The sequence below is a fragment of the Acinonyx jubatus genome, chromosome A1 (genome assembly GCF_027475565.1).
Source record: "Acinonyx jubatus isolate Ajub_Pintada_27869175 chromosome A1, VMU_Ajub_asm_v1.0, whole genome shotgun sequence".
Classification (NCBI taxonomy): domain Eukaryota; kingdom Metazoa; phylum Chordata; class Mammalia; order Carnivora; family Felidae; genus Acinonyx; species Acinonyx jubatus.
The window spans coordinates 202742915-202765199 of record NC_069380.1 but is presented as its reverse complement, the minus strand read 5'-3'; the positions used below and the strand labels follow the sequence as shown (position 1 = coordinate 202765199).

The following is a 22285-nucleotide window of genomic DNA, read 5'->3' as shown; positions in this document are numbered from 1 at the left end:
ACAGGAGAAGTATAAGAAGGAATGAGATATATTCTCTTCTTTCAAGGGACTAGAAGTCTAGTGTTTGTAAGAAATATTTTTTGGACTTTGCCTAAAAAAGGTTGTTAGAATCTAATGATTTGGAAACAAGAGAGTCACATTATTGCTGTTCAAAACAATATAATGGATAGAATATAAAATAATATCTTTTGTGTTTTAGAATAAGTAATCTGTGGCTCTCCTTTCTGATAACAATTGAATAGCTATGCCAATTATCTATTAGAAGTCAATCATTGGGGCACCTGGGTGACTCAGTCAGTTGGGCATCTGACTTCAGCTCAGGTCATGATCTCACGGTCCATGAGTTCGAGCTCTGCATCGGGCTCTGTGCTGACAGCTCAGAGCCTGGAGTCTGCTTTGGATTCTGTCTCCCTCTCTCTCTTCCCCTCCCCTGCTCACACTCTGTGTCTCTCAGAAATAAATAAACATTAGAAATTAAAAAAAAATAAAAAATAAAAGTCAATCCTATTAATAATAAAACTAGACTCTCTGCATGTAAGAGAAGGCTTATTTTTACATCCTTTCAGTTGAGAGGTGCAGGAAAAGGAACAGAGGTATTGCCCATAGCCAGATCATTCATAAGTGTACCCATCAAATCACGATAAAATGAAAATCCATTAGGAAGATATTACAATTATAAATATGTATGCATCTAGAATCAAAGCATCAAATACATGGAGTAAAATACAGAAATGAAGGGAGAAATAGAGACTTCAATATTCAACTTTAAATAATGGATAGAATAACTAGATCAACAAACATACCAACTGATTTCCAACAAGGGTGCCAAGTCTATTCAATGGGCAAGAAATAATGTGGAGACAACTGGATATCCACATGCAAAGTATGCAAAGGAATAAAGTTGGATCCTTTCCTCACACCATATGCAAAAATTAACACAAAATGGATCAAAGACCTAAGTAAATGTGCCAAACTATAAAACTCTTAGAAGACACAGAAATAAATTTCATGATCTCAGATTTGGTGGGGGATTCTTAGATATGACACAAAAAGCATGAGCAGCAAAAGAAAAAGGACACCACTAAGAAAGTGAAAAATGATGGGGCACCTGGGTGGCTCACTTGGTTCGGCTGCCGACTTCAGCTCAGCTCATGATCCCGTGGTTTGCAGGTTCAAGCCCTGCATCCTGTCAGCACGGAGCCCACTTCAGATCCTCTGTCCTCCTCTCTCTCTGCCCCTCCCCTGCTTGTTCTCTCTCTCTCTCCTCTCTCTTTCTCTCTCTCAAAAATAAATGAACATTTTTTTAAAAAGTGAAAAATGACATATGGAATAGGAAATATTTGCAAACCATACATCTCATAAGGGATTTATATCTAGAATATATAAAGAACTCTCGCAAGTCAATAATAAAAATGATAAAAGCCCATTTTAAAAATGCACAATGGATCTGGATAGACATTTTTTCCAAGGACATACAACTGGCCAATAAACCCATGAAAAGATGCTCAATGCCATTATTAATTAGGGAAATCCACATCAAAAATTCAATACAATACCACTTACACCAGGTAGGCTAGAATCAAAAAGTGAAATAATAACAAATGTTGGTGAGAATGTGAAGAAAATGGAACCCTTATGTACTAGTGGGAAAGGAAAATTGGAAACAATTTGGCAGCTGGTCAAATATTAACTAAACATAGAGTCGCCATGTGACAGCCATTCATTTCTTACCCTAAAAAAATGAAAATATATGGTCAGCCAAAAACTTGCATAGAAATATTTATAGCGATACTAATTGCCAAAGCTGAAAACAACCCAAATTCATGTCAACTGATGAATAGATAAACAAAATGTGGTAAATCCAAACAATGGAATCTTATTTGGTAATAAAAAGGAATGAAGTACTGATATATGCTCCAAAAATTGATGAACCTTGAAGATGTTGTGCTAAGTGAAAGAAGCTAGCCACAGAATACCATATATTATATGATTCAATTTCTATGAAATACAGCATGAGTATAGACCATATCCATTATCACAGAAAGTTCTATTGGGCAGCTCTGGTCTGTACAATAGTAATAGAAAAGTTGGTGGTTCTTTAGGCATGAATAATTTCTAACAAGTCTTTTTTATTAGTATTATTTATTTTTGAGAGAGAGACAGAATGCGAGTGGGTTAGGGGCAGAGAGAGAGGGAGACACAGAATCAGAAGCAGGCTCCAGGCTCTGAGCTGTCAGCACAGAGCTTGACGCAGGGCTCGAACTCAAGAGCAGTGAGATCATGACCCAAGCCGAAGTCAGACGCTCAACCGACTGAGCCACGCAGGTGCCCCTGTAGCAAGTCTTTTAAGAGTTGGCAGCAAACAGTTAGAAGATGGATTCTTAGCAAGAATGGGATGTAAGGAGATTTGACTTTAGAAAGAAGGTGATGTGATAAAAGCACAAAAAGATTTGAATCTGCCACATTACTAGCTCTGAAGACAGATGAAGGGGCCATGAGTTAAGGAATATAAAAGATACAATTCTAGAAGCTGGAGAAAAACAGGAAATAGATTCTTCCCTAGAGCTTCCAAAGGGAATATGGCTCTGTTGACACATGTTGAAACTGGTTTTGGAATTATAAATGTGTGTTGTTTTAAGCCACTGATTTGGTGGCAATCTGTGACAAATTAATATAAACCTAATGGAGGCTTTAGGGGAGAATCAGTTTCCTTGCCTTTTACAGCTTCTGGAGGTTACCCATATTCCTTCTCATAAGCCCCTTTCTCCCTCTCCAAAGTTGGCAAAGGCGAGTCAAATCCTTCTCATATGGCCTCCCTCTGTCTTCTGCCTCCCTCTTCCAATTTTGGCCCTTGTGATTACAGTGAGCTCACTCAGATAATCTCTATTTTAAATTCGGTTGATTAGCAATCTCAATTCCATCTGCAACCTTAATTTTCCTTTGCCAGGTAACATTCGCAGGTTCCAGAAATTAGGATGTGGATATCTTTGTGGGGCCATTGCTCTACCTACCACAATGGGTCAATCATCCTCTTAATAAAATTGAAGATATTAATCAAAACTTTGGCTTGGAGAGTTGCTCACCTCTACCTGGAAATGGAAAAGTGGTAAACTATTCAGAACTTTGTGTCTGATGGGATGAGATTGGAATGGAGTGAGTAATAGGATTCAAGGATGATTCCAAGATAAGAACTGAGGGATCACAGAAAGGATAGGAAATGATGATTCCAGGTTTGGACGTTTAAAATTTTAAACGTCTATGGCATTTGCACTTGAAAATGCCCAGTAAGCAGTTTCATATATGAGTATATGGAAGTATGAAGCTCCGTGAAGGTGTTTAGGTTGGAGATAGGTTTAGGTGTCATTATATACATTGTATACATGGTAGCCAAAGTCATGAGAGTGAGAAATGTTAAACAGGGCCGAAAGGATGTGAGAAGTAAGAAGATGAAATGGTATTTGAACCCAGGTCTCTCATACATAGTCCAAAGGTGCAGTTGGTAACTAGTATAATATAGAGCATCCCCCAGAAGGGCCAGTGGTAAAGAAGCTTTGGAAAGTGGAAAGATGGGGAAGAAGATGAGGGTGGTAGCACACGTGTGGAATGATCAGAGATCTAGGGGCCAAGAGGAAGGAGGTTCAGATCTCTAATCTGCCACTAGCTCGTTGTGCTAACTTAAGCAAGTCATGTAACTTTTTCTGAGCTTCAGGTTTTTACCTGTGAAATGTGGAAAATAATACTTACATCTATTTGTTTCACAGAGTTGTTGAGATTTAGATAAGGTGCAAGAATTCTCTGGGAAGTTAAAAGTGCTACACAAATATCATTTATTTGAACAGTAAAGTAGTTCTTATCTGATCCCACTACCATTCTGACTTACTATGTGAGCTAAAAGTCATGCTGTATGGACCAAAATGTTTTGTTTTTTTTTTTCAAAATGTGTTTTTGCCTTACAGAATCTGAATTAGAAAAAAAATAGATGATATGTTATATTAACATCATACACACTCGTAAAATATATTATGCAGGATATATGAGTGGGTATGGAAGAGGGGTTTTGGTATGACTGCAGAAACCAGCAGAGACTATCTGCATAATACCACTGGTACTAAAGTATAAAATGTGGTCAGATTAACTAGACAAATGTGTATTAGCCCTTTGGATAATTTTCTGTCGGGGACTTGAAGAATCTGAAGTTTTTAATCTCCTGTATCCACTTAGGAAAACTGGTTAAAACTCATTGACTGGGAATAAGTAGTAGATTAATAAAGACCATGAGGACTAGGTAGTGTTGCATCCACACGACTCCTGAAACAGAATGCTACGGGCACCAGTGACAGTTGCAACAAAGTTTATTACAATGAGAGGCAAGGCAGACCGATCGGGACCAACACTCTTGATAAGAGTGTGGCCCCCAACAGCCGGGGTAAAGAGTTTTTAAAGCCGATCACATCGTTTTATCATTATCTGGGAACAGAACAGATAAACAGTTCCCAGATGAGTTAGAAACAGTTGCCAGATGAGTCAGAAACAGTTATCGAATGAGGTGATTATTTTAGACTTTCTGCCGCTAAATTGCAACCAGTGGATCTCCTTGACCTTGTCTCTGATGCTCTTTTTTGAGCTTTTGTTTCCTTCATTGGTAAAGCCTAATTCACAAGAGTATGAAGTATGATTTACAAGAGTAAAAGCAAGGCTGTTATCTTTTGACCTTTAGTGTCAGAACAAAGTTGTTATCTTTCAAGCTAAGCATTAGCCCTATAGTACAATTTAACCCTTACAAAAGCCAGACAGAAGAGGTTGTTTAAGACCGTTTTATGGCATCATCTAGACTTCCTGTGCATGCGTTGCTTGTGAAAGGGCAAGATTTTCTTTCTAGCAGTGGTCTGAATCTCTCTGCTTTTCAGCCATTGTGGGCATGGCTGTCTGTAGCGTACATTTGCATTTTTGCTACTTGGCAGCCTCCAGCCACTCTTTTCCTAGTACTGACAGTTTCTAAAATAAAACTCCCTTTCTCTGTTTTCAGGTCTCATAGTTTGGGGGAGGGGAGGGCAGTGAGTGGACCCACCTGCTCCAAGGGACAGTCATGCCCTGGGGAGAGTAATGGGCTCAAGGATTAACACCTGATCAAATTCAGGCGCGTGAGGACCAGGCTCTTAGATTTGGTTCTGGTTTTTAAGAGAAGATACTGCTCTTCTTTTTGATGGGTTTCTAACGTGAGGTTGGGAACCCAATGTTGCTGCCAGCCTTTGGTACCACCTGTTTGAGAATGGAGCCAACAGAGGGACAAGGGGGATAGGCAGTTCGTGAGAGACCTGGTTCTAATGATTTTATTTTGGCCTCTGTTTTTCAGTTACACCAGTCAATATATATATATATATATATATATATATATATATATATACACACACACACACACATATATATACACATATATATGTGTATATATATATATACATATATATACACACACATGTATTTATAAATTATATATATTTATATTTATAAATTATATATATGTATATATATTATATATGTATATATATTATATATATAATATATATATTAGCTTATGCCATTATTTTAGGTCTAATTTCTTATTGGTTACAACCAAAAAAGCCCCAGTTGATTGTGGTCCCAGTGTTGGAAAATATCCATTCTCCTTTCCTTCCAGAGTAATAGAACTATGGCAACCAACTGTTCAGCATTGAAAATCCTGTGTCTCATAAAAATCTAGTCTCACTGGTTACCCTAGAAGCCATATGGGCTCTTGGGAACAAAGCCTACATTTTCTAGTTTCTTCTAGTCTGGTATGGCCATATGACTAAGTTCTGGCTAGTAGGATGTAAGTGGAAATGGGCAGTGCAGCTTCCAAGAAATGCCCTTTAAAGGAAGGAACATGATCTGCCTTTATTCCTTTCTGTTGGCTGGAATATGATTACAAAGGGTAGACTTCCACAAACCACCTCAGATCAAGAGGAAACCTTAGAAAGTAAACACTTGTGACAGAGCAATAAGATGGAAGAAATCTTGCACCCTGACACCATGAAGTCCTTCTACAACTCTGGACTAAACATTCCCAGACTTCTTGAATCTGAGAGAAAAATGAGCATCTATCTTAAGCTTCTGTGGTTTTGTTTATAACTCATGATTAATCTAATTCTAATTCACTAATGCAATGTCTAATTGAAAAAAAACTCTCTGTAATGTGTGTCTTCCTCTCCAAACATTACACTGCCTATAAACTCACTTACCAAACTCGACTCTCTAGGATGGTCACAATTTCAACATGAGAAAATTCTCATCATTATAAATATAAGTCACCATTTTTGGCATTCCCAAAGAGATCACAGAGGTAGTGGGACTTATTTATGATCCATGCCACTAGTGGAGGTTTTTGCTTGCCTGGTTGACATTCACTCCTTTTTCTCCTCATAGAATCCCAATTTTGTACAGGTTTGCATTTCTACCCTTCTTCAACACACTCCTCACAAGTTCAGAAATAGAACTTGTGATAGTTTTATGTGTCAAACTAGGTAGGCTAGAGTATTCAGTTACCTAATCAGGTAGTAATCTAGGTGTTGCTGTGAAGTATTTTTCCCCCCAAATGTTTATTTATTTTGAGAGAGACAGAGAGAGACAGAGGGGGAGAGAGAGGGGAGGGCAGAGAGAGGGAGGGAGAGGATCCAAAGCAGGCTCCACGCTGTCAGGACAGAGCCGATTCCGGCCTCAAACTCCTGAACTGTGAGATCATGACCTCAAACAAGATGATGACCTGAGCAGATATCAAAAGTTGGAAGCTTCTTAACTGCCAGATCCACCCAGGTGCCCTGTAAAATATTTTGTAGGTGTGATTAGCATCTAATCAGTTGACTTTAAAGAGATTATCTTTGTGGTAGATATGTAGATGTAGATATAGATTACCCTTTCCCTCATTGATTCAGTTTCTCTGGAGAACCCTGACTGATACAGACCTAGTCAGTATAAGAGTAATTTTAATCTTGTGTTTGCAATTGGTTCTAGACCAGACATGTGACCAGATTGGACCAATGAAATATGAGGAAATGTTTGATTTGAATTCTGGGGAAGTTCTTCTTTTTATAATTCTGTGAAAGCTTCTAGCAGCAGCTGCCTCTGTCTTCCTTTGACTTCCTTTGACAGTAGTTTCCTTAGATATGAGGCCTACAAGGGCTGCGGCCTTTTTGAGGTCAGGCTGAGGATAAAGCCAGCACACAAAAAACGGCAGAGCCAGGAGACTTGCAGAGAAATGGAGCTAGGCTGTTGGTTGAAGTCAGCACTGAAGCCTGTCCTACCTCTGGGATTTTCCAAACCATATTATTTCCTTATTGTTTAGGTTGTAATTGAGTTTTCTGAGAACTGTAGTCAAAATTATTCTACCTAATATAACGCTTTTCCTTAAGGTAAATACTTTAGGATATTAAGAAGCTAGTGTGGCTGATTTGTCAGTTGAAATCCATGTTTCGTGTGGGTATGGTTTAAACACGTTTAATTATTAGGGATTAAAAACTAGTAATATAAATCAAGTATAGTTTTTAATAGATTCTTTGCAAGTTGAATAGCAATTATTTGTAAGGTTTCAATGTGTTCTATTACTTTGTTTTAGGAGTATTAAGAGTCTCAAGATTCCAGTGAACTTCTAGTAATATACTTTATCTTTAAATGTCATGTCCCTGAAAAAAAACATAGAACTTGGAAATTACGTGACATTGCAGCAGTAGCGCATACTTATTAGCATTAGTTTATCTGGCAGATACATTTTTCAAGTAATATGAATATCATTAAAGATACTAAAGGAAATAGTAAAACAGGCTGCCCATGAAATATGGAAAATGATTAATTACCTTGGGGAGTGGAGGAGGATAAGTAATTTCTTGTAAGATAAAATGAGACCTAAAACCCAAATGATGCAACATTTAATGACAGAACATTCCATTCTGTTTCAGGACCATTTATTCTAGAGCTTAAACTATATAAAGTTCTTATTCAGGATGTCTCTAATTATCATGTCCTAAGTTCTTTCACATAGAGCAGCTTAGTTAACATTATACCTATAGGGGAATTTTCTCTCTCCCCCTTTTTTTTTGTCTTTCTCGACAGATGTAAAACTCAAGACTGAATTGCTAGGGGCTCCCGGCTGGCTCAGTCAGTTGAGCATGTGACTCTTGATCCTGGGGTTAAGAATTGAAGCCCCATGTTGGGTTAGAGATAACTAAATAAGTATATTTTTTTAAATGTTTATTTATTTAAGACAGAGAGTGTGTGTGTGTGTGTGTGTGTGAGTAGGAGATGGGCAGAGAGAGAGAGAGGGAGAGAGAGAGAGAGAGAGAGAGAGAGAGAGAGAGAGAATCCCAAGCAGGCTTTGCACTGTCAGCGCAGAGCCCAGTGCAGGGCTCAAACTCACAAACCATGAGATCATGACCTGAGCCAAAATCAAGAGTTGGACGTTCAACCATCTGAGCTACCCAGGTGCCCCTTCAATTTTTTTTTTTAAACAGCTCAGTGTGGAGCTATGGTAGATGCAGTGAGAGAAGCATCAAAGGAAAAGACTTCGAAAGGGAAAGGCTGGAGAAGGTGCAAGGCCTTAGGACATGGTTACATAGCTGAACACAGCTGTGGCTACTAAGGAACGCCTTGAGCCATTAACATTGTCCAGGGCCAGATCCTCCTTCACACCTGGCCCTTCCTAGTATCATAAAAAACAATTATCCCAAAATTCAACCTTGAAAAGCAAAATCATTAAGTTGATTACTTCACTTGCTTAGTTGACTTTATGCACTTAGTCTTTAGCAATTATCCTAATAAAGAGAGGCTTCATTCTGGAGTTGGGGCCTCATTCCCACTGAGTGTGAGGACCTTCACTTAACTGCACTTTGTTTGCAGACTCATCTTTTGCGACTCTGGCCATACTCCCTGCAACATGGAGCCTGATTATGATTCTCTCTCTCTCTCTCTCTCTCTCTCTCTCTCTCTCTCCCCCCCTCTCCCTCCTCTCCCCCTCCCCCCCCGCTCCTCTCCCCTACGCTGTGTCTCTCTTCTCTCTCTCAAATTAAAAAAAAAAAAACACAACTAAATAAAAATTAAAAGGAAAAAATTGGATTGCCAGTTAGATGAATGTAAAAAGTTACATTAGATAAAAGTTTTATTCAGCTTGGGTTTGCATAAAGACCTCTAGAAATCAAGACTCAATTCTTGCTCTCCTTCACCGATCTGCTCCTCCTTCAGATTCATCTGAATCAGTAAATGTCACTGCCCTTGGCCAAGTAGCTCTTGGCAAAAACCTGGACCCATCCTTGATATCTTTCCCCTGCACCTCTCATGTCCAATCCCTTCCCCAAATCCTACTGATTCTACTACTATAGTGTATCCAATTGAATCACTGCTTTCCATTTCCACTGTCCCTATTCTAGTATGAATTACTTTATTTCTCATCCAGAGAACTAAATGGTCTCCCAGGTGAACTACCCACTTCTCTTTCACACTCTGTCATTCCATTCTCTTCACAGCAACCAGAGTAAGGTCCTTAAAATACAATCTGATCATATCGCTTCCTTGCTTGTAAGCAAGCTTCAATAGCTTCTTGTCCCACGTAAGATAAAGTCTACAATCTTTAACGTGGTACCAGAAGCCCTGTCTGACATGCCCCTACCAACCTATACCCATTCTGTATTATTGTTTTTTGATTTCAGACAACAGGAACTGGCACTAATTAGTTTCAGGATAAAGATGCTGGAAACTATCGAGGAAACGTTGAGCAACCAAGACTTAGGGAGATAAACCAAGTCCTTCCCCAGGAAACTCCACAGCAGCAGAATTCTCTCTGGACTGCTGACATTAATATGATTAGTCTTGTCTCTGTGCTTCTCTCTTCAGTATTTCAAATTACCAGGGGAAAGAATTTGATTGGCTTGGCTTCTGTTAAATTTTTACCCCTGGATCTATCTATTATCCCCAATTTGATCTATCTCCACAAAGGCTACTCTGTCTTATTTATTACCATACACCTATGCCTGGCATCCAGTAGGTGTTCATTAAACATTGAATTAATGATTACATAATTGAATAAATAATTTGGTCATGGCCAGAAGACAAGGTCAGTTAATATAGACATGGCCAGTGGGAGCTTACTCCAGGTTTTGGAGTTCATTTCCATGGTTGTGAGTGAGGCATCCACTTCAAGAGATAACCTCCACCTGTGCTATTAATCCTCCCCTTGTTTCACTAACCCCCCCCCCCCCCACACTAGGAACCTTTGGCCTCCTTCCATTCCTCCAAGCTGTCAAGCATTTTCCAAAGTCAGAGTCATTGCATGTGCTATTCACTGTGCCAGATATATTCTTCTCCACTGTGCTGGTTATAGATTTATTTCTCCTTAGCTCTAAATTTATGCTTTTTGCCATTTTTATGAAAAATATATGGGCCCTTTAAATGTTTTTTTTTTTGGTAAACTCATACAATGTTAAATATTGTCAATAGAGGGAACTAGAGAGACATTGCAGAAAGCACAAGGTCTTCCTGCTTGTAAATTTAATTTAATTTATTTCTTCTCAGTTAATTGGATTTTATCCAATTATATATCAGTGATGAGGACAATGGTACAAATAGATCAATTATTTATTTTAGAAGATATTTTTTGGTAGATTCATGATGACTTACTAATTTCTCTGAAAAGTTTTTTAAATCTAGCATTATATTTTTATTATATTTATGTGAGTTTTTAAAGTAAAAATAACAAACTGTAAAATTGGAGAAAATTACTCACATTTTTTTTAAGGCAGGATTTCTCTGGCTTTAAGCACTTTCTTCAGTGCCTTTCTTGGTGAGGGCTGGCTGTCTCTGTTTACCATGAGACAGTCTTCTTCAGGTGCTTACTTTGGTATAGTCTTGGACAAATCACAGAATCATGTACTCTAGGGTTTGGAGCAGTTCATAGACAAATTCTTTCCAGTTTCTTCATCTGGATATGAAGGGTTGTACTATGTGCTCTCAAATCCCTTCCAAATCTCTCTGAAGACATGCACACATGACTATCAGTTGAGCAAATAATTTCCAGTTTCAACTATGCTTCCTACTGAAAGTCCATGGTTGTTTAATGAATTACTGAAATTGTAAATTTTATTTAAAATATACACTGAGTAAGGTTTGGCTTTTTTGAGGTGTGAAATGCTTATTAGAGTTTCAATTTTTTTTTTTCAAAGCTTATTTATTTTGAGAGAGAGAGAGAGAGTTCACATGTGTGTAAGCATGAGTGGTGCAGAGAGAGGAACAGAGAATCCCAAGCAGGCTCCACACTGTCAGCACAGAACCCAAAGTGGGGCTTGAACTCAGACTCATGACCCGTGAGATCATGACCTGAGCCAAAATCAAGAGTTGGACACTTAACCAACTGAGCCACCAAGGTGCCCTTAGAATTTTGATTCTTTAGCCCACATTGATCATATGATGCAAACTTCCTGGCCTTTAGCTTCCTGATTAGAAAGTAATATAATGAGAAGATAACGTGGGATTTTTGTTTAACTAATAAGCACTTTCTGAATACTTATAATGTGCCAGGCACTATAGAAGGCACTGAGGAAACAAAATTAATACGTGATTCCTGTGTGTCCTCTATACTTAGGGTGACTTGGAGGAAGAAACTGTTGTTATAAAGGTCAGCTGGGAAGCCTTTGTGGTCCATCGCTTATAAATTACAACATACTATTTCCCTATTTTTAATGTTTCCTATTAGATATAAAACTATCTTTCATAAAAAGTACGATAGGATGGAGATCATTCAAGATGTGCTGTGTCAAACTGAAAAAAACTTGAGTTAAGATTTGATAAGAGGCAAGAATATAGGGAATGCAAAGTAGAAATTAGACTTGTTAACGAAGTACTTTGAAACTCACATGAGAGGGTAAACTTCACACACTATGAGCACTTTGAGGGTGTTGAGCTGTATGGCAATAGAACTTCTTGTAAATGCAAAATTTTGGTACCACTGGACGCGAGATGGTTAAAGTACATTAATACGGGCTAGCCAAAGCAGATCAGAAAGAAATAAAACAAACTCAGGAGCTAAAATTAAGATTTGGAAAAGCGACACTCCAACACCTAGACTAGAAACACACACTAGCGCTGGGAGCTCCCCTCCCAGATGCACAATAACCTCTCCTCTCAAAGACTTAGATGTGCTACAAGGGGGCTGTCAGTCTTTACCATTTCTGACTAGGAGATTATAGTCATTTGATTTTAGGCAACGCTCTCGCTACAAAGGCCAAAATCGGACAGGGGCCAGAAACACAAGAGCAAGGCCAGTCAACCACCACCAGCCAGTAGCTGCCACGCTCTCCTCCCAGCGCCCCCTCAGAGAAAGCTGGCTTCCTATTGGACCAACCTGAGGGTGTGGGCCGCTCCCGATTGGTTTAGAGGAGGGGGCGGGAGAGAGGCGTGCCCTGATGTCATGCCAGCCCCTAAAGTATCCCTACCGCTCAGGATTGTGGGAAGGAGAGGAAGTAACCGGAGACGAAAAAAATATAAACCGCAGCAACCTTTACGGGCCTGGACCGGCCCTGTTGCCGAGCTGGGGTTCCCTCCCACCAACCGGGTGAGCTCCGCCCTTACGCCCCGCCCAAGCCGGGGAATCAGGTGACCGCGGCCCGGCAAAGTCACGTGGCTGGGGCGCGCCCGCCCGTCGTGGCCATGGCGGCCGCAGGTTCCAGTGTGGTAAGGCGAGTGGAAGAGCTCGGGGACCTGGCTCAGGCTCACATACAGCAGCTTAGCGAAGCCGCCGGCGAAGATGGTGAGGGAGCGGAGGAGAGTGGGGCGGGCGGGCTGGCCGTAGTTCATAGCTGGCACTCGACCGCGGTACGGGCTGGAGGCCGCGGCCTGTGCTCGGTGTAGATCCCAGGCCAGAGCTACCGAAGGTGTTGCACTTGTGACCCTCGCTGCACCGTCGATTGTCCACCTCCAGAAACTCACGTTGCCTTAAGCCAAAGCATTTGCGTCTACACTGCGTTTTTCATAACCCATGAAAACCGCTTACATGTCAGTCAAATCAGTGCTGCTCGTCTTTATGCCTATAGCGATTGGGAAAAGAGTAGAATCTGGATAAAAGTACAAAAGTTTAAATGAGTAGTTAAAGCTGACTGATAGTACGCTGATAAGTAATGATTGGGGTGCAGTAAAGATAGCTAGGCATGTGTAACAGTTAAACTTTTTAATTGCTGCCTTATAAATTTTCGTCTTCTGTTTTGGATACTAAATCCAACTGTAAACAATACAGAAGAGCTTTGCATTCGTATAGTTTGGACGATTCTTTTCTATACATCGCCTCAGTTCTCACCACGGCTCTGTTAGTGTTAGAACACTTGTTTGGAAAGGTCCAAGTGTTTTCCTTAGGAAAGACTGGCTTAGAGAATTACTGCGACTTTTAAGTTTAATTGTCTTATTACATCTCAGCTCCTTATAGGTTCTACATTATTTTATTTTTGAGTTTTGAGCATTTAGTAATACAGATAGGCTTTTAAATTCTGGTGGTCTGACTAATTGTCATCAGACTTATAGGAAAATAGTAGTGGAACATTTTGCCAGATTATTGATTGTTGGTGAATTTATTGAATAGGGTCCACAATGAAATGGCTCAAGTTCAATAAAGATTATTTGCTTGATTATCTTTTCTTAGAGTATGTTTTTCAAAATCCACAGACCACCCTGAAGCTGACTTCTTTTTTGGTTTGTGGTAAGTGAATCCCAGGATTCACATGAATAGTTTATCCACCGTAGTGGCTATTACCTGGAAGTGTATCCAGATTACCTCTAAATAAGCTATACAGTGATCTTCACCCCACACCAGCTCCACTTAAACCAGACTAAAGAGATCAAAGAATGTTTTTTATTCACTTATCACTGAGCCCAAAAGTCATTCTCATTTTTCCATGGAAGAGTTCTTTACTCCAGACTAGAATAAGGGGTGGAAGTAAAAGTAAAGTGGTGGGGCGCAGAAGTGGCTCAGCTGGTTAATCATCCTACCTTGGCTCAGGTCATGATCTCATGGTTGGTGGGTTCGAGACACCATTGGGCTCTCCACTCTCAGCAAGGGGCCCGCTTCAGATCCTTTGTCTCCCTTTCTCTCTCTGCTCCCTCCCCTGGTCACTCTCTCTCTCTCTCAAAAATAAATAAACATCAAAAAAATTTAAAAAGTAAAGTGATGTATGTCCTTGTTGAGAGACATTATTTGATTTTTTAATTTTTAAAGATTTTAGTTTTAAGTAATCTCTGCACCCAGCATGGGGCTCAAATTTACAATCCCAAGATAAAGAGTCATATGCTCCACCCAGTAACTAGCCAGGCACCCCTTTTGGGAGACTTTAAAGTTGTGAAGGTTTACTAAAAGTAAAATAATAGTGATCTTCGTTATGAGCTATTAATGAGTATTAATGGCAACATTTTCTTATTTTATGAAATTAAATTAAAACATGGTTGCAGATATTTGAACTGAACTTGGCATTCTTTTCCACACAACAAAAATAATATTCACTCAAAATGTGTCCTTTCCTGTAACAGCTACATATTTGTATTACATTATAGGAATTGATAGTTTTCTGTTTTCTACTTCAAATGAGATGAGATGCAACTAGACATTATTCTAAGATTGCTCTCTTTATTTCTGGTCAATTTTTGTTCTTTATTTCTCATTGTACAAGCACAATATGTTGAGTATATAGAAATATGCCATGAGAGGGACTTTTTCCAGAGGTTATGTAAGAGTCACTTGTCTTTGCCTTGCCAGTTGTCACTTTGAATGGTTCTAGTAAAAATGTTACATTTTATAAAAGTTTGCTAAAATGTGAGCCATTATCCCCTCTCCCCTGTACTCAGGAACTCATGTGAGATACTCCTTCAGCAATGGTTTAGTGAATTCAGTACAAGTCTTTACATTTAAAATAATCTTGCAAATTAAGAAGAAAATGTCAACTCAGTTTCTAAAGCACATATAGAGTGCCATGTTCCATTCACAGTGGAATTTTTTCCCCCCAGGTTGGGAGATGCTACTTCTGGGCTGAGAGATTGGAAAGCAGTGCTAAAGAAGTAGCTTTCAAAGCAAAAAAATAGTGGATCTTAAATCAATCAGAATCTGGTTTAGATACAGGCTAGTCCTCACTTGGAAAAACTTAAGGTCATCGTATGGTTGCCAGCAGACATAATGAAGCTGGTGTTGCTTTCACTCCAATACTAAACAACTTACTATTTGTATAAGTGCTAAAGCTGGATCAGATGGGCCTGCAGTAAGTTCCACATTTTCTGTCTGTTGGCTAGTGTTGGAAAGGATACATATTTCTGAAGGGAAGCACAGAAAGGGCAAATTCAGGGACTTTGAAGTCTTGATGGTAGGCATGTCTAAATTTGACTACATGAGATGGTGCAGAAGGGTAGATAAATAGCACCTTGGTATGGACACTTGGCAGGTTAGGGAGGAAAAATCTATAAGAAAAAAGTGAAACCATGAAAACAAAGGGAATATGATACTGGAGACAGGGAAGAAATTAGACAACATGGGGCGCCTGGGTGGCTCAGTTGGTTAAGCATCCGACTCTTGGTTTCCGCTCGGGTCATAATCTCATGGTTTGAGTTCGAGCCCCTCATTGGGCTCCAAGCTGACAGTGTGGAGCCTGCTTGGGATTCTCTGTCTCCCTCTCTCTGCCTCTCCCCCACTTGCGCTATCCCTCTCTCTCAAAATAAATAAGGAAACTTAAAAAAAATTAAAAAAAAAAGAAATTGGACAATGTAGAGGGGAGAGAGGGTGAATTGTTTTTAGAGGGCATATTAGAATACTCCTTTCTTTGAAAGAATTAGGTAATTTGTTCCACTTACAGGTTTTTAAAGGAATAAAATATGCAGATGGATTATGTAATTTTTTAGATTATGTAATTTTGATTATAACAGCTATTTACATACATAAATACATAAACAGGATAAAGTTAAAATTGCTCAGAGCTTACATTTTTGGCGCACTTGATTTAATCAGTCATGTTCTTTTAGGAAATACATTTATGAAATTATAAGTTTTTAGTGGAAGCCCTTTCTGTAGATTTATGTATATTGTTTGTACCATTCGAATACAAGTTTTCAATTTATTATTTAAATATTTTGAGTATGTCAACATCATAAAAGCAGCACTATGAAAATGAACATACAAATTGCATTTAAGAAATGGCAACTGAACCTGGAGAAGTTCAGTCTAGCTATTGAGAATAAATTACTGTGATGAATTTAAGTAGGATTAGGCATTATGATGTACTTCATGGTTTACATAAGATATTACTACCATGCTGCGTCTTCATGCTGTAACATAATATGATTTCAGATACACCATTTTTTTTTGTTTAAAGAACACCTTGAAACTATATGAAATTCATGTTTTTATCTCTTACAGATCACTTTTTAATTCGGGCTTCTGCAGCTCTAGAAAAATTGAAACTTCTGTGTGGAGAAGACAAAGAATGTTCAAACCCATCAAATCTTCTAGAACTTTACACACAGGTACTGAAACAGATATGGTTTCTGAGATGATATGGGGACAGATTGCCTATATAAGATGATTGACTCTGACCCCAAAGTTTAGGTGTAGTGAAACCAATTTATTCTCTATTTAAAGTGTTTGATTTTGGGGGCGCCTGGCTGGCTCAGTTGGTAGAGCATGTGACCCCTAATCTTGAAGTTGTAAGTTTGAGCCCCACATTGGGTGTACAGATTGCTTAAAAATAAAATCTTAAAAAAAAAAAAAAAAAAAAAGTGTTAGGGCACCTGAGTGGCTTAGTTGGTTAAGGGTACAACTCTTGGTTTCAGCTCAGGTCACGATCTCACATTTTGTGGGATTGAGCCCCACATGGGGCTCTATGCTGACAGTGGGGAGCCTGCCTTGGATTCTCTCTCTGTCCCTCTTTATCTGCCCCACCCCCACACGCATGCTTATGCTTGCTCGCCCTCACTCTCAAAATTAAATAAACCTAAAAAAAAAAAAAATAAAGTGTTTAATTTTGGTCAGAAAAACCCCTTTATGTATAAAACATATAGACTTGAAACTTTGAAACTATAGAAAGAAGATTTATTATTTAATGTATTGTTAAGGAAAAAAATCTTGTAGATAGCAGAATTGCTTCCCTTTATATTTCATTGAGCAAAACACTAGTACATGCAATTTCCAAGCTTTTGAAAGTTATTCAGAGGGAATAAAGGTCTCTGTAAGGTCCCTGATTATTTTTTTCCCTGAAATTCATCTTTTTTTGGGATCCTCCACATGACTCTCCTGCTATTGTCATGCAACTGTAAAAAATTTTTCTGCACCCCAGTCTCCCCCCTGCTGCTTTTTTTTTTTTTTTTTTTACTTTCCTTTCAAATTCAGGTCTCTGTATGGGGAAGACCTAGTTTGGTTTTCTCAAACACTGCTGAGGCAAGTTGACATTAAGAAACAATTTCATTATAGTAACTAACGTTCTTATAGCACTTTATGGTTGACAGAGTGCCTTATATGCTTCACTTGATAATGAAGACGAAGTGGTTATGAAGAGTAGAGTAAACATAGTTAAGCTTTCAAAGTACACATGTATAGCATTTAGGGGCCTGGCACTCTACTTCTTATTGGGAGGTACATAAAGCTGGTTTCCGCCTTCAGATATCATGGTCGACTGAACCTATAACAACTACTCATAAAATGCAAAGGGCTGCTGTTACTTGGCAGAGCTCTGCCTGGCTTTCTTTCCCTTTGGAAGACTCCCTGCTTGTTTCATTTCTTTCAGTGAGAGAGTTGTAAACATTTTTTTTCTCTTCAGATTTTTATTTAAATTCTAGTTACTTCACATACAGTGTAATAACTGGTTTCAGGAGTAGAATTCAGTGATTCATCCCTTACAACACCCAGTACTCATCATAACAAGTGACCTCCTGAATACCCATCACCCATCTAGCCCATCCCCCACTCACCTCCCTCCATCAACCCTGTTTGTTCTCTTTCACAGCCTCTTGTGCGTTGTTACCCTTTCTGTTTTCGGTGTTTCCCCACCTCCCCTATGTTCATCTCTTTTGTTTCTTAATTCCACATATGAGTAAAATCATATGGTGTTATTCTTTCTCTGGCTGACCTATTTTGCTTAGCATAATATACTTTAGTTCCATCCATGTTGTTGCAAATAGCAAGATTTCATTCTTTTTGATCACCGAGTAATATTCCATGTACACACACGTACACACACACACACACACACACACACACACACAGACACGCACCACGTCTTCTTTATCCATTCTCAGTTGATGGACATTTGGGCTCTTTCCACACTTTGGGTATAGTTGATAATGCTGCTATAAATATTGGGGAGCATGTGCCTCTTTGATTCTATAGTTTTGTATCCTTTGGGTAAATACCTAGTAGTGCAATTGCTGGATCGTGGGGTAGTTCTAGTTTTAATTTTTTGAGGGACCTCCGAACTGTTTTCCAGAGTGGCTACACCAGTTTGCATTCCTACTAACAGGGTAAGAGGGTTCCCCTTTCTCCGTATCCCTGCCAATACCTGTTGTTTCTTGTATTATTAATTCGGTATCTTATCATGATTTTGATTGATATTTCCCTAATGATGAGTGATGAAGAGCATCTTTTCATGTGTCTGTTAGCCATCTGTATGTCTTCTGTGAAAATATGTTCATGTCTTTTGCCCATTTCTTCACTGGATTATTTGTTTTTTGGGTGTTGAGTTTGATAAGTTCTTTATATATTGTGAGTACTAACCTGTTATCAGATATGCCATTTGCAAATATCTTCTCCTATTATATAGGCTGCCTTTTAGTTTTGTTGACTATTTCCTTTGCTGTGCAGAAGCTTTTTATCTTAATGAACTACTAATTTATTTTTTCATGTTTTCATTGCCCTCAGTGATGTGTCTGGTAAGAAATTGCTCCAGCCTAGGTCAGAGAGGTTGCTGCCTGTGTTCTCCTCTAGAATTTTGATGGTTTCCTCTCTCATATTTAGGTCTTTTATAAATTTGAATTTTTGCATATGGTGTCAGGGGTGCAAATTCAATTTTCTACATGTTGCTGTCCAGTTTTCCCAACATTTTTGTTGAAGAGTCTGCCTTTTTTCCATCAGGTATTCTTTCCTTCTTTGTTGAGGATTACTTGACCATGTAGTTGTAGATCCATTTCTGGACTTTCTGTTCTGTTCCATTGATCTGTGTGTCTGTTTTTGTGCCAGTACCATACTGTCTTGATGACTACAGTTTTGTAATATAGCTTAAAGTCCGGAACTATGATGCTTCCAGCTTTGCTTTTCTTTTTTATGATTGCTTTGGCCATTTGGAGTCTTTTGTCGTTCCATACAAATTTTAGGATTGTTCTAGCTCTGTGAAAAATGCTAATGGTATTTTGATAGAGATTGCATTAAATGTGTACATTGCTTTGGGTAGTATGGACATTTTAACAGTGTTCTTCCAATCCATGAACATGGAATATTTTCCTTTTTGCAGTGGGTGGGGGCGGGGTCCTCTTCAATTTCCTTCGTAAATGTTACACAGTTTTACTGTTACACAGTTTTACTGGTTAGGTTTGTTCCTAGGTATCTTATGATTTTTGGTGCATTTGTAAATGGGATTGATTCCTTGACTTTTCTTTCTGCTGCTTCATTATTGGTATATAGAAATGCAACAGATTTCTGTACATTGACTTTATATCCTGAGACTTTGCTGAATTCATGTATTCTAGCAATATTTTGGTGGAATCTTTGGGTTTTCTACATAGAGTAACATGCTGTCTGTAAATAGTGAAAGTTTGACTTCTTCCTTGCCGATTTGGATGCCTTTTATTTCTTTTTGTTGTCTGATTGCTGAGGCTAAGACTTCCAGTATTATGACAAATAGTAATGGTGACAGTGGGCATCTGTCTTGTTCCTGACCATACAGGAAAAGCTCTCAGTTTTTCCCCATTTGAGGATGATATTAGCTGTGAGTCTTTTGTATATGGCCTTTATGATGTTGAGGTATGTTCCATTTATTCCTACTTGTTGAGGGTTTTTATCAAGAATGGATGCTGTATTTTGTCAAATGCTTTTCTGCATCTATTAAGAGGGATCATACAGTTTTTATCCTTTCTTTTATTAATGTGGCGTATCATATTGAATGATTTGCGGATACCAAACAAGCTCTGTAGCCCAGGAATAAATCCCACTTTATTGTGGTGAATAATTTTTTTCATGTACTGTTGAATTCTATTTGCTAGTATCTTATTGAGAATTTTTGCATCCATGCTTATCAGGGATATTGACCTGTAATTTTCCTTTTTATTGGGTCTTTGTCTGGCTTTGGAGTCAAGGTAATGGTAGCTGCATAGAAGGAGTTTGGAACTTTTCCTTCCATTGCTATTTGTTGGAACAGGTTAAGAAGAATAGGTAGTAACTCTTTAAATATCTGGTACAATTCCTCTGGGAAGCCATCTGGCCCTGTACTTTTATTGGGAGATCCTTCCTTCTTTCCTTCCTTCCTTCCTTCCTTCCTTCCTTCCTTCCTTCCTTCCTTCCTTTCGAGAGCATGGATGGTTGACACAGGCAGGGTGGGGGGGAGAGAGAGAGAGAGAGAGAGGGAGAATCTTAAGCAAGCTTGATGTTCATGATGTTCAGTGTGGAGTCCGACATGGGGCTCAATCCCACAACCCTGGGATCATGACCTGAGGTGAAATCAAGAGTTGGACGCTCAACAGACTGAGCCACCCAGCGCCCCTGTTGGGAGATTTTTTTTTTTTTAAGTTTATTTATTTATTTTGAGAGAGAGAGCTAGCAGGGGATGGACAGACAGAATCTCACATAGGATCCGCTCTGTCAGCGTGGGGCTTGAACCCACAAACCATGAGATCATGACAGAGCTGAAATCAAGAGTCCAATGCTTAAACAACTGAGCAATCCATGCACCCCAGGAGATTTTTGATTACTGATCAATTTCTTTGCTGGTTATGGGTTTGTTCAAATTTTCTATTTCTTCCTGTTTCAGTTTTGGTAGTTTTTATGTTTCTAGGAATGTGTCCATTTCTTCCAGATTACCGAGTTGATTGACATAATTTTTCCTAATACTCTCTTACGGTTATTTGTATTTCTGTGGTGTTGGTTATGATCTCTCCTCTTTCATTCCTGATTTTATTTATCTAGGTTCTTTCTCTTTTCTTTTTGATAAGTCTGGCTAGGGGGTTATCAATTTTATTAATACATTCAAAGAATCAGCTCTTAGTTTCGTTGATCTGTTCTGCTGGGTTTTGTTTGTTTGTTTGTTTCTACTTCATTTATTTCTGCTCTAGTCTTTATTATTTCCCTTCTTCTGCTGGCTTTAGGCTTTATTTTCTGTTCTTTTTTAGCTTCTTTACATGTAAGGTTAGGTTGTGTCTTTGAGACTTTTCTTGCTTCTTGAGGTAGGCCTGTATTGAATATACTTCCCTCTTAGGACTGCCTTTGCTGTGTCCCAAAGGTTTTGGACTATCATGTTTATATTTTCATTTGCTTCCATGTACTTCTTTATTTCTTCTTTAATTTTCTGATTTACCCATTCATTCTTCAGTAGGATGTTCTTTAACCTCCATGTATCTATGGTCTTTCCAAATATTTTCTTGTGGTTGACTTCAGGTTTCATAGCTTTGTGGTTTGAAAATATGCATGGAATGATCTAGATCTTTTTGTGTTTGTTGAGGGCAGATTTGTGACCCAGTATGTTTGTTGCACTGGTTCTCACTACTTGCCCATGTAGAGATGCATATGCAAGGTGCAGGGGGCAGGGCTTAGTGTAAGCACCCGGTCTCCACTTGGTGGTGCTCTTTAGCTCACTGAGGTTGCTCAGTACTGATGGGGGGGGGGGGGGGGCACGGAGTGCAAAATGGCTTCGCCTGGCTCTCCCATCCCCAAGGCAGGGAGCTTGTGCCTACCACTTTTCATGTAGTCCTCACAGAAAATCACTTCTCTTGTGTCCCTGGCTTTCATCAAATCCCTGTCTTCATGCTGTCTGTGTCTGAGCTGTTTTATCTCAGGTGTGTGGCTTGATTTCTAAACTCCGAATTTTAGGGACTTGTGCAGTAGGGCCCTGTGCTGATCCTCTGGGGGAGGGTCTCGCCAAGCTGTTGCCCCTTGCCAACTGTCCCAGGAAAGTGTTTGCAGGACCGCACAGTGGTTTTGAGTTCATGGCAAAGTGGAGCAGAAAACTGGCGTCAAGACTCGCTGTCCTCAGTCAGTGTCCCTGCTCCTATGCCTGGGAATCGTGTAGCACGT

The 22285-nt window shown here is 39.1% G+C and overlaps 1 protein-coding gene across 2 annotated transcripts in view; it reads left to right on the top strand.

Moving 5' to 3' along the window:
• Nucleotides 1-22285, top strand: part of RIMOC1 (RAB7A interacting MON1-CCZ1 complex subunit 1) — a 40896-nt gene that overhangs the window by 4516 nt on the left and 14095 nt on the right. Inside the window, exons 1-2 of one of the 2 annotated variants that reach the window (XM_015067579.3) lie at nucleotides 11350-12799; nucleotides 16433-16539. In XM_015067579.3, coding sequence (XP_014923065.1) covers nucleotides 12700-12799; nucleotides 16433-16539 — 207 coding nt within the window. In that variant the 5' untranslated portion in view covers nucleotides 11350-12699. Of the gene's footprint in view, nucleotides 1-11349; nucleotides 12800-16432; nucleotides 16540-22285 lie in introns of those variants that run through there. The other variant, XM_027076004.2, reaches the window with a different exon arrangement.